At 35.3% G+C, this 12,908-nt stretch overlaps 1 protein-coding gene across 14 annotated transcripts; it reads right to left on the bottom strand.

Moving 5' to 3' along the window:
* Positions 1-1,531: 1,531 nt before the first annotated feature.
* On the bottom strand, positions 1,532-7,797 carry LOC110912655 (heat shock protein 90-6, mitochondrial). Of its 14 annotated transcripts, XR_004880435.1 has the most exons (13): positions 7,455-7,796; positions 6,758-6,943; positions 6,261-6,656; positions 5,294-5,846; positions 5,142-5,174; positions 4,839-4,894; positions 4,502-4,561; positions 4,218-4,397; positions 4,086-4,152; positions 3,017-3,070; positions 2,436-2,523; positions 1,855-1,912; positions 1,532-1,760 (listed from the first exon to the last, which is right to left on the bottom strand). XR_004880435.1 is itself a non-coding variant. In XM_035983692.1 (4 exons), the coding sequence occupies exons 1-3, from the start codon at positions 7,569-7,571 to the stop codon at positions 6,546-6,548; spliced, it is 414 nt and encodes a 137-aa protein (XP_035839585.1). In that variant the 5' UTR covers positions 7,572-7,794; the 3' UTR covers positions 5,381-5,846; positions 6,261-6,545. The 14 variants fall into 14 exon arrangements, 1 of the variants encoding a protein (XP_035839585.1); XR_004880434.1 differs by having other exon boundaries at positions 4,218-4,561; positions 7,455-7,797; XR_002578091.2 differs by lacking the exon at positions 2,436-2,523.
* Between the last annotated feature and the right edge of the window lie 5,111 nt (positions 7,798-12,908).

Here is a 12,908-nt window from a genome sequence, read left to right as displayed (position 1 = left end):
TATTATATGGAAAGTAAACAAATGATAGAATGAAAATAGTAGTATAAAAATGGAAATGGTTTTTACATGGGTCTTATTTATTAAAAAAAATAGTTTCAGTTTGAGTTTGTTTTTAACTTTGCTGATTGCATTTACAGATGGCAAACGTCTTATCGAAAGAAGATTTTTGACGCTTCTGTCAAAGTTTTGGTTTTGGTCATTCCCATATGTTTTGATCAAGATTTTTGTTTTCTGTTTGTGTGTTCAAGAAACAGCCACCAACATGTATTTTGATTATCTATCCTTCTCTCAGGTACCTTCAACTGCATTTTGATCTAGATATTTGTTGTGAGTTGTTCTTATTTTGTAAGTTTTTTTGTCACTTAAAATGCGATATCCTTTTCAATGTGATTTGATACATCATACAGGTCAAATGGGTAATTTTGGGAGGTCAAAATGGGTTGGGTTGCTTGACTGCACCAGGGGCACCCCTATACTTGACCAATGGCCACACACTTTATTTTATACCTTGACTAATTCACATGATTTGCTAAATTTTGAAGCCTTACAAAAAGATTAAAGAAGGTATAATCTTTTTGGCATCTTTTTTATATGCTTTTATGTTTGGATTATTCTGTTAAAAATTGTTTGTACTAAACGGGCCAAGATTGACTGTTTGATGCTTAATGGATACAACTAGTCATCCTGGTCGGGTTGGCTATATATCACGCTGGATCTTTCGGGTTGATGCTTGGTGAGGACAACTGGTCATTTGGGTCGGCTCGGGTATATGATTGGATCATTCAAGTTGATGCTTGATGTGTACAAGTGGTCATCTGGGTCGGGTCGGGTTGGTTATATTACGCTACAACTTTCGGGTTTGATTTATTGTTCTTCTGAATTGATTACTTGCTCTTGAATATCAAATTTTTTTCCTTTTATTATTTCTTTTAACTTTCAGGATTAATTCAGTTGTGTAGCCATCTTAATCGACATTTAGGTTTCAGCTGCGATTTTTGGGAAACGATATGTAAGTCCTTGGAACATTTAATTTTTTTTATTCATTTACCTTTCATTTCATCGATTTCTTAGAATTATAAATTCAATTATTTTATATGACTAGATTCATTATGTGTGACATTTATTTTGTTCATATTAGGTACAAAGAAGAAGCCGAATGATCTCAAATTGTCAAGATGTTCAAGCAACTAGCAAGTGTTTGGATGATATTCATGCTCTTAAGCACTTTCTATAACAATTATTACTTAATATGATTTGTGTATTGATTCTCTAAAATTACTTGATTCAAATTTGTGATGAATGATTAGTCCCTTTTACTACTTGATTTGAAAATATATTTAAGATAAAATTTCTATAATTAGTTGTTATACATGAATAAATGACTTTATCTTTTTTATATAATGTTCTTTATTTTCAACCATATAATACATTCACATTTTATTACATCTGGTTCATATTTTGATATTTTCTTTTTTACTCGACCGGTGTATATTGATCAACAAAATTTTTTATGCAACAGTACAAGACTACGTATTACTAAACTTTACAGACGTGTTATAGAATATGAGATTATATATGGATTTTAATAGGTTTTTATGCGTTTGTACAAAATATTATATTTCAAAGTAAATAATATGGTTTTGGATGAAGCCGCGCATCGCGCGGGCATTAACCTAGTCTATTTCAATAAAGTTAACATCTAGATGATTGATGCAAGAGCCTTTGAATGCTTGTCAATTTTGACCCGTTACTCGATCCACCTATTTATTATGTTGGCCAATGAGTACCTCAATGAAATACAGGACAATTATTGAAATGAATTAAAACATAACTGAAAAAGAGAGTTGAACTTACAATAGCTCCATTTATTTGCTTCACCAACTTCCTCCAACAACTTCAACAATGCTACTACCTATTGTCATTGTTTCAAAGTGAAGAGTTAAAAAAATAGTTTATCAAAAAAATATGCATATATGTAATGAAAGCAAATCCCACATCACAGTCCAATAATAATGAACGCTTCAAAACGCATGAAGTTGAAACTCATATTACATTTCTAAACCATTCAAGAGCCATTAAAATCACCAATTAGATGATGAAAAATTGACAATGGTTAGTTAACAAAACCAATAAATTGATTATAGTTCAATCTAATCTTCAAATACCTCCTTAAAAAAATAATATGTTTTAGTAGCATAAGATTTCTTAAAAAACAAAGTATAATAAATTTGACCTGGTTCAGTATAGCCAAGGTCTTTAGCAGCTTTAACAACTTCACTGAATGGTTTTCCATTTTCTACCTCACTCATTACATAGCCCAAAGTACCAATATTTGGCTCCAAAAAGAGATGTTAAAATATTCATTAATTTTGTCGGTAATTACAGCTAGAGCAATCCTAACAAATGTAAGTTATTAGTTGTTCAAATTTCATTACCACTCAAGTCCACAACTATTTGAGTAACTTCATCTCCGGATGAAATAATATGGTTTAATGATGCTATAACAGGGAGGCCAACACCAACCTGATTACCATATAAAAGAGAAAACACAGGTAAAGGATAGGAGATGTCTATTAACAGTCAGCCACGTTAGGGGTACGGGTTGAAGCAGGTCAATTTTTAGTATGGTTGGAACAGGTTGTGCTAGTTGACCCGCAAACCTTTTTCCTGATCTATTTTTATATATATTTTATTTTTAAAATCAGTGTGTTATTTATGATTATAAAAGAAATATTATAAAAATAATATCATGTTTGAAGAAACAATTAGGGGGTTGTATGGGTGAGAATTTACTGGGTATATTTGTTTGTTTGTATAAATTAAAAATATATACACTGGACGAATTTCAACCTGTTTGATTCATTTGACCCATTTAAGCCCTTCTAGCTTAAAATGTTATTGACTCGTTTAAGATAAACCATAACCTAAATAGATACATTCATAAGTAACAGGTCAACATTGCCAAGACTAATTAGGAAGGATAATCAGTTATAGGACACAAAATAGCACTACTTACAGTTGATTCATGCCTAATGCGACGTTGATGTAAGAACAATTGGTCAAATTCTTCCTGCAAAAGACAAAATTCAATAGTCAGCTGGTTGCTTTGACCAGTTCTCATTTGATACTCGTTGGTCAATGTCAAGGGGCAATTTATTAATGAACAAATAAGTGCAAAATGCTAATAGACCACTTCCCGTTGAAGCATTAAGAGGTTTCTTATTGGCAAGCACAGTGCAACATCCCAATTTTACTATAACTTTGTTATTTGGGAGTAACTTGTCTTTAGAAAACCAAACCAAAACCCCCCTTCTGTATGTAGGCAGCTAAGAGAAACCTGAGACATTCTACATTAGACATAGTTATTAAAGGCGAGCGCTTTGTGCGCCTAGGCGCGATTTCTAAGCGACGCGCATTTAATGCGCTTTTAGTTCCCAGGCATTTAAGGTGTTACTCAATTAATATTAATTAACCCGGTTTTCTTTTTAATTAAATGCTAAACTCTTCATAGGCAATTAATCTTACATTTATTACTCAATTAATATTAATTAACCCTGTTTTCTTTGTAATTAAATGCGAAACTCTTCATAAGCAAATTTTTTTTGAACGACCCACATTCCTGTTGAAAGTAAATTAGGAGGCACACATAATGTTTTTTTATTAAGTAAATTCTTAATAGGCAAATTTTATTTTATTTTTATTGTTATTTTATTTTTATATTCTTTTTTTTGGAGTTACATTCAAGTTTTGCTTAATTTATTTGAAGAAAATATTATTTTTCATTACGAAATATATTTTTAATTTTTTTCTTTTAAGTGCGCTTTTTTTCTCGGGCCCACGCTTTTTTTGCGCCTATCACCTAGGCCCTAATCGGTACCTATGCGCCTAGAGTGCGCTTCGTGCCTTTGATAACTATGACATTAGGGATGAGCTCGGTACACCGAAAATCCCCAAAAACCGGTACCGATACCGAAAACGTCAAAAGTTACCGAATGGGTACCGAAAATGTGTCGGTTCAGTAAAATTGGTATCGGTATCCGGTGCCATTTGCTTATCCCTATTCTACATGGGCAGACAACGCTTACCTGTGTCTGGTATTTAAAGACGTGTCTCCAACAGGGTTTGGTTGTAAAAAACTCCAACAGAGCTTGGCTGTAAAAAACGACAAAAATTATGTTTCAAATTCTATAAAACAAAATTGAAAATAATGAACATACTTTCTAGCATTTTGTCCTTTTGGATAAGTTTCTGGATTTTGTAGATTGTCGCAGGTCTTTGGTGCAATGCTGCTTCCATGTTCAGATAGAGAAGCCTCTTCCAGTATAGAAAATATGATATCAGCAACAACAATTGACACATCCGCAGCAGTAAGTTCAGACCCATACGTCTAGAAACACCTAGAAGAAACAAAATCAATATTTCAAACTTAATTGCAAAAGAAATGAACAAAATAGTTGTGTGTCACGAATGATCAATCTTGTCAAGTATATTAGAGTCTGACGTCGCATGGTTTGCATTTTGATTTTTTCTCTCTGCTTTTTTTCTTCTCGTAGAGTTACAACTGTGAAATTTAAAAGCAAAACCTATTAAAACATACGACTGGTATTTAAAATCAATCACATAAAATTGATATGAATCTGAACAAACAGGAAACTCATTCTTATGTACCGGTCAAATGTTGATATCTTTTTCTTTTTTTCTTGCCAAACAAATTTGAAATGCATGATTCCAAAAACATACGGGTATTTCATCAACGACTTAAAACATTTACATATTAAGCCTATTTCACATTCAAAAGCATAAATACTAATCGCTCTACACTTTTATATGAAACTTACCTCAGAAGAAAGCGTGTGAAAACCATAGCCGCCACCATTGTAAAAAGATGAAAAACCTACAAATTATCAACAAAAACAATCATCCATCTTAGCATTTTTAACCCAAATAACATAAACGGGTCGTTCACACCAGATGCACAAACGAATTAGTGTTTTAGGCGAGAAAATAAAAAAATGAGGCCCTAGATGGATGCCATGTGTCCCCTAGGTATGCAATTTAACATTCAGACTTGGCCTAGGCTTTTTTCATTGCTTTGGTATTGTTTATGTGTAAATTAAAACAATAGAGCAAGTCAAACATACCTCCGTTCTTGATTGAATCAGACACAGCAAACCCTAAATAAGCAAAAAAAAAAAAAAAAAAAAAAACTGAACTAAACAATTTATGGTGTTTAAAAGGGGTGGAAAGAACATAGCTTGTTATTGGTTAAATAACAAAGAAAAGAGAGGTTTACCTTGTCAATGCTATTGAAATTAGCCCTAAATGGCTGACAGTTCCCGCTACAGAACCATCATGACCGGTCTAGTCACTCTCATCTCTCTCTATCACTCAACGTATGTCTACGTAGCCAATTGTATCTCAATCTCTCTCTTTCCGGATGTGTGCAAGGGTTTACAAATGGAAAGAAACTGATAGGAGGTGGGAAGATTTATAAACATGTGGCTGCCTTTACACGACGCGGCCCAATCACAACATTCCTCCTAGCCACCAACCGCCCAACAATCAGACACGTAGTGATATCACTGTTCATTCCTATCTCCCATTAATATAGTATAGTAATAGTATAGTATAATTATATTGATCTTGAAAGTATGCTGACCAACATAGTGAATACAAACATATCGCTGGCTCAATAAGATAGTTGACCTGATTGAGACCATCTTTCAAAACAATAGGCTTCTTTGCTTCAACCGTTTTTTCCTTCAGACTTGGCCTGGGCTTTTTTCAAAAGGTGTTACTTTTTAGCGGCCTTATCCTCATACCTGTACTCAAGCAATATTTTGAACCTGGTGAATAACAATTGAATGTGAAAATGATGATATAGCATGAAAGTAACATTAGAACCTGATATGATCAGCAATACATTTACAGTAATATATGATCAATAGCAAAAAACACATTAGAACCTGAATCAAGTATATATAACATTTAAAAAAAACATAAAATCTGAAAAAAAGGTGAAAACATATCTATCCAATTTTAGTGTTTTCGGCCATTCATTCTTCAATTGTTTTTAGGGTTCAATTGTGCTAACATTATGGTGCAGATGTTGAACAGAAACACCAATATAACCTAAATCAAAGTAAATTGTAGCATCGTCATAGAGGGAAATCAAACACAAAATAAGTAATCAAGCATGAAGAATCATCAATATATATTGCAAAATTTATGTTGATCTACAAAGAACATGTTCGATTTACCTTATCAGACGTTTGAGATTGAAAGAGGAAGCTTGGAGAAGACGCTGAATCTTGGAAACCCTAGTATGTGAATGAAAGGAGCGGGTTGTTCTTTATATATGGAATGAACTTATCGGGCCCAAATGAGTGATTCGGATTCCGTGTCGGGTTAATTCAAGGGAAATGAGGAGAATGCATATTTTGGCGGGAAAATGAGTTTTAGAGGCCCTAGGAGGGGGACATGTGTCCCCTAATTAAGACTTTTATTAGATTGTATAGAAGATAAAGAGTTAAAACAAAAACCGACTACATTGCAAATTTGTTTAAAAATTTAGAAACTTGCCTGATAAGTTCACGAAGGAACGCCTCTTTGTTGCTATATAGACTGTTAACAATAAGGTCCATAAGCCGACTTACCTGCAGCAGAACATATCACATGATACCAAACAATCACTATAAAAAACTAATACAAATTTACATTAAAGAAACAGTAAACTCTATAGTCACCAACTGCCCACCTCTGCCTGATACTCATACTTCTCCACAGGTGCTTCAGGTGTCTGAACGTCTGAAGCCGTCGACTCAAACCACTTCCCAGAAGGAATCATGTTTCCTAATTTCAAAGAATTTGTGGAAACAGGCCCAGTGGATGACGCAGTAGTTAAAACTGAATACCACCTACCACTAGCATCCCTCTCTGCACCCTGTTAACATCAAATACTTCAATAACACAATTGAAGTATGCTCTTACATAGGGATGACAAATTTCACACCGAATACCGGTGCCATACATATATACCATAAAATACCTGTACCGACCGAACATATTCGGTATAGTATTCGGTTTTTCATTTAACTCAATTTCGGTAGCGATTTATGTGGTGTGGTAACATAATGGTTCGAGACTTTTAACGATACCATGCCATACCATACCACCTAACATATACAGTATTCGGTTTAGGTTTTAGCTAAACTTCAGTATTAGTACTATGCGGTAAGGTACCGGTACTGGTACGGGTACGAATCTCATGCCTACGTGTGACGTAATTGATGACAAATACCTAATTTGCAAAATCATCAACAGGATATCAATAAAAAAGTTCTCACAATCGGTTCAGAGTAATACCAATTCCAAAAAGTGTGGTACATACATACATATATACAAAAAGATATTGATTGATGGTAGAAATGTAAATAGATTGAGAAGAGTTATACCGATTCATTGAAATTGGGAGAACCGGCAGAAGCCGCTGCCGCAGAGACGGCATCACGGCGGCGATGGGCGCCGTAGCGGAAAAGAGTGTTGACAGAACGCCTAGAGAGCCGGTGCATGTTTGTGCGGTGAGATCTAAGAGAGTGATGGCGGAAAGGGTTTTGGTAGGGTTTGAAGAAATATAGGGTTTATGGAAGCTTCTGGAGATTACTGGTTCTAGAGTTCAGACCGGTAGATCAGTTCATGTTTGATTTACCTTATCAGGCGTTTGAGATTGAGAGAGGAAGCTTGGAGAAGATGCTGAATCTTGGAAACCCTAGTATGTGAATGAAAGGAGCGGGTTGTTCTTTATATATGGAATGAACTTATCGGACCCAAATGAGTGATTCGGATCCGGTGTCGGGTTAATTCAAGGGAAATGAGGAGAATGTATATTTTGGCGGGAAATTGAGTTTTAGAGGCCCTAGGAGGGGGACATGTGTCCCCTAATTAAGGCTTTTATTAGGTTGTATAGATAAGTTTCAAAATATTACAAACACGAGTTGTTAAGTTAAACCAACAAACTTCAAGTTTTTACAAATAGACCTGGCAAACGGGTGGGGTTGGGTCGGGTCGGGTCGGGTCGGGTCATGGGTCAAAACGGGTTCAGGTCAAAACGAGTTTGGGTCAATTAAAAAAGGGGTTGTTTTGGTTCGGGTCAAAACGGGTTCGGGTCAAAATGGGTTAGGGTTGGAACGGGTTCGGGTCATAACGGGTTTGGGGTAGGAACGGGTTTCGGGTCGAGTTGGTTAAAAATGTTTTTTAATACATTTGCATTATAAACCAAGTTTTAATATATGTAAATTATAAATTTTCTAATTTATAAATTCTAGGCTATGCGTCTATTACAAATATTTTTCGTTTATACACATACCAAAATGTGTAACAGAATACAAAATATAAATTATAAATTATTTTAAAACAGCAACGAGTTGGCTTTTCCTTTCCTCACCAGCTATTAAAATACTTGATCGAGATCAAAAGTGAACACAATCATGACACAAACATATGTACTATACATAGCGATCGACTTTCTGACGATCCTTGTCTCTCTAGTTTATAAATCTGATTTCGGTTGAGTTCGGATTGTTTCGGTTAATTTTCGATCGATTTCGGACTGATTTCGGTTTAATTTTGGTTAAATTGATTGATTTTCGGTGCAATTTTATGTGCTTCGAACAGTTTATTTCAGATTTCAAATTGTTTATATCGATTTTGAACTAATTCGGTCGACGTTCGGTTTGATTCGATTGATTTTTGATGTATCATTTGTGAGTTTCGGATATGACGTATTCTAGATCTGAGATAAAATTGAAGTGGTTAATCGGAGAAGAAGTGTACGGGTCGAACTGTTCGCGTCAAAACAGTTCACGTCAAAACGGTACGCGTCGAAAGGTTCGCGTCGAAACGGTACGCGTCGAAAGGTTCGCGTCGAAAAAGTTCGATTCGAAATGGTATGGGTCGAAAAGGTACGAAACTCGTCTCGTGTGGAAACTCGTGTCGACCCAAAACCCGTTGCGATCCGAACCTGTCCTGTGTAGAAACCCATGTCGGCCCAAAACCCGTCCCGAACCGACCCCGTCCCAATCCAAAACCTGCGTCGTGCCGAAACCCGTCTCGTCCCGAAACTCAATTTGAACTGAACTCGTTCCGATCCAAAACCTGTTTCGTGCCGTAACCCGTCTCGTGCGGATACTTGTGCCGGCTTGAAACCCATTCTGATCCGCAACCTGCCCCGTTTCTTTAAGACACTAACCCACATCGACCCATTTCTTTAATGTTGTCGACCCACTTTGACCCGAAAATAATAAGATGGAATTTTAAGTGACCCATTGTGACCCATTTAGTTAAAATATCTTACCCAAACCAACTCATATAACTTTAAAAGCAACCCAAAATGACCCACTTGAAAGGCTTTGGGTCAAGATTGCCCCCTCTATTTACAAACCATTCAAAGTAATAAGTTCCATAAAGGACTTTTTAAAACAAAAGACTTTTTAAACTAAGGCTTTGGTTCGTATATTTTATCGAAGATAAAATATACTAACCAAAACCTTCAGAAAGGATGACATCAAACTTGAAATATCTTCTTGAAATCTTTCTAACGCCGCCAGATCCAATTAGTTTCCTGAAATACATTTAATTTGAAAACATCAACAATAGTTGAGTGAGTTCATGTGTTTTGTATGTGAGCTCGTAATAACTTGTAAATATTTGAGAGAATTCCTTTGATAACCAGCATGCAAGCGTCTATGAACAGATCATTAATGTTTTGCAAGGACATTAATATGTGTGGTGCGTAGGAAGTGCTCAAACCTAGCGAATTTCCTCCGGTCCATCCGGCCGGAACGACATAGTCATCACCACATGCGACCACACAAGGACCCATGGGTGGGGCTCACTACACCCAAATAGATCTATCACTCATGCCCCTCGGTCTATACTAGATTAATGGCACTTAGGAGAGATACTACATCATCCACGTGATCTAACAGTTCATTCCTTAGCTATATCATACCATTGAAACATTTGAAACATGTATCTCACCCCCGAAAGTTATAAATCTGAAAACAGTTAAAAGAAAAGGGGGACATGAACTCACAAGTTTGCGTCCAGTGTCCTGTAAACTGTAAACTCAAAGATCTTTACTCGGGTCGTACAACTACCTACACACGTGTTATGTTTAATTAGACGATTAGGTCGTGTAACGACTCTTGGTCTTATTTATTAAGACTTATTTGGAATTTAGTATACTTTGAGTTGTACGATTGGTGTACATTATATAATTCCAAATTATATAATTATTAGTTAAAATAAGGATAGTTTAACTTAAACTATTTTTATCCAATTATCTGGAATATTGTTAAAAAATAATATATTTTTAACTTGGTTTATCGTGTATTTCTCACATATGTATTTTCCAAGTATAGGTATACTTGTATTCGTGTATTTTGCCAAGTATTGGTAGTGTATTCCGGTATGTACTTATACGTATAGGAATACGTATTTTCTTGTATTTATTAAGTATTTTATACTTAATTTGTGTATTATTTTCCGGAATATTACTTTTATACACTAAAAATCACTACTTGCTATTCTTAAAGTATACATATTTTAAGAGAATTTTTATAGAAAAGTACCTATAAACTTTACTTGGCAAAAATAAGTATACTTTCATATATATCTTAAAAATGATATATTTTTAAGATTAAATTTAGAAAACATATATATTTCTAGTTTTCACCAAAATAATATATTTTTGAATTGTTTAAGAAAATATATATTTTTCTCTACTAAAAAATAATATATTTTCTATTTGACAAAATATGATTTATTTTGGATGTCACACCCCCAAAATCCACAAGCAGATTGTCACCGCAGGGAGCGTGAGTGACCAGGATTAAGCCACCAATTATATTGAACAATATAAGTAAATAAAACCCAACACAAACAATATATTGGTGTCAGACAATTTAGTAAAGTCTAAGTTAACAGCGGAAGCATTAAGTTCAAAACCAAAATATAAGTTTAAAGTTTCATAAAGTTTCTCATGAACACACAGCGGTTCATGTCCCACAATGACTCCTTCTCCAATGCAAGCTCCAGCAAATAACCTAACGACCTGCAACGCATATAGTAACGTATCAACAAAAATGTTGGCGAGTTCACAGTTGGTTGTTTGTTTTAATGTTGTTCCAAAAACCATAAGTTGTTAAGTTGTTTCGAAAACCAAAAGTTATCCAGTTCCTTGTTCCCATAACCATATACCGTGGGGGCTACCCCATGTTGTAAACCACTAGACCCGTTACCATATCGACTACTGACTTAAGTCATGTTTAAGTGCCCTGCGTCAATGTCTATCATCATTGACAAAGTGCCCAAGTACATTAGTCCACTCCAGTCCTCTGCGGCACGGTGTGAGGCTTGTCAGACCTAATAGCGCTATTTAACTAATGACCCGTTCGCCAATGGCCCGACGATTAAGTCGATATAAAAATGAGGGACTTCATGATAGAGTTTTGTCTAGTAAGTTTAAGGTTGTTGTCCTACCCAAGGAGGACGGAGGTACGTATTCTACCCAAGGAGAATACGCAGATTATATCCCACCTAAGGGGGATAGTTGTTATTTAACCCATTCCCAACCACTGGGAATCCCATGCTTTGACGAAAGTGTGAACTCACCTTTGTTTGCTCGGTTGGACTCTTAAAAATAGCTAACAATCAGGGTTGGTCAATCACGTCCTAGTATGATTACCATTTAGTTTATTAGTAATTTCAAATAAAGCACAATGCTCCTACATGCACCTACAACATAACATGCACTCGCTTTGACAGTTCATGCCCATATACACATTTCACCTATAACTACCGGGGAGCAAACACACATTACTTCACATAGCACTTTCGTTGACATATAACATGTTGGATCATTATCAGATAACAAACCCGACATTTATACACGCAAATCACTACTTATATTGTTTCAGCTTTAACATCCAAAACTGGGTTGTTTTTGGGTATTTTAATAAAATAGTTAACTTATTCCAAAAATTCCCAAAATTTTACAGAATGTTTTAAACGTCCACGTCACATTGTGTAAAACTCCTGGGACTCAATTCATTACATTATTTTATAAAAATCATTTATCGGGCTGCAGTCAGATTCGTCACTTTCTGACTGCAGGCCACAGAAAAATTCATTTAAAATTTATCGTAAGTCCGATTGATGAAATTCTAGTTGGAGAATTACGGAGACACCCGTGGCCATCTACTGTACAAATTTCATGACCTAACTCTATCCAGATTTCAAGTTATGACTAAAAACATATCACACATTTTCTGCAGAAAAAACGCAGCTTTTGCTACTGTACAAAACGGACCTTTAAAAATATCAAATGACCTCAAAAAATATGATTCCAGTTCCATTTGAAGCGTTTTTCGATAACGTATATTTTAAACTTCAGAAAATCAATTTTTCGATTTATAACGGTCTGTTTACAGCTAACTAAAGTTGGCTGTTTTCGTCAATCAGCTTACTGTTTTACATTTAAACAACACCAAAACGCGTGTAAACGATCCCAACCCTTCCTAATAACAACCAACAGTAGGCTAATCATGTCAATAATCACAAACCCTAGATCTAACACATCACGATTTTTCACAAAAACGCAGCCAATGATCATTTATGCATACATATCATCGATTAATTCAACAAATCGCATACCCAATCGAAATAAATCATGCAACAACAAAACCCTAACATGTCAACTAAAAATCACAGCCATGTTTCTACAAAAATCACACCATGAATCACAATCCAAACAAAAATACTAACCTTGGAGCAAGAGAAGGGATTATGGGGAAGAAGGAGACGAATCAAGAAGCAGAATTGAGGTTGATTTGCACAAGGGGGGGGGG

Source organism: Helianthus annuus, chromosome 15 (genome assembly GCF_002127325.2).
Source record: "Helianthus annuus cultivar XRQ/B chromosome 15, HanXRQr2.0-SUNRISE, whole genome shotgun sequence".
Classification (NCBI taxonomy): domain Eukaryota; kingdom Viridiplantae; phylum Streptophyta; class Magnoliopsida; order Asterales; family Asteraceae; genus Helianthus; species Helianthus annuus.
Note: the sequence above shows the minus strand (reverse complement) of the source record. Positions and strands in the feature narration are given on the sequence as shown.

Bases quoted from the DNA above. Each gene is read 5' to 3' on its own strand.
- LOC110912655 (XM_035983692.1), bottom strand. From the start codon at position 7,571: ATGCACCGGCTCTCTAGGCGTTCTGTCAACACTCTTTTCCGCTACGGC. The intron at 6,944-7,454 runs GTATAACTCTTC...TGATGTTAACAG, and splicing joins CTCCCAATTTCAATGAATCG to GGTGCAGAGAGGGATGCTAG. The intron at 6,657-6,757 runs GTGGGCAGTTGG...GTTCTGCTGCAG, and splicing joins AGTATGAGTATCAGGCAGAG to GTAAGTCGGCTTATGGACCT.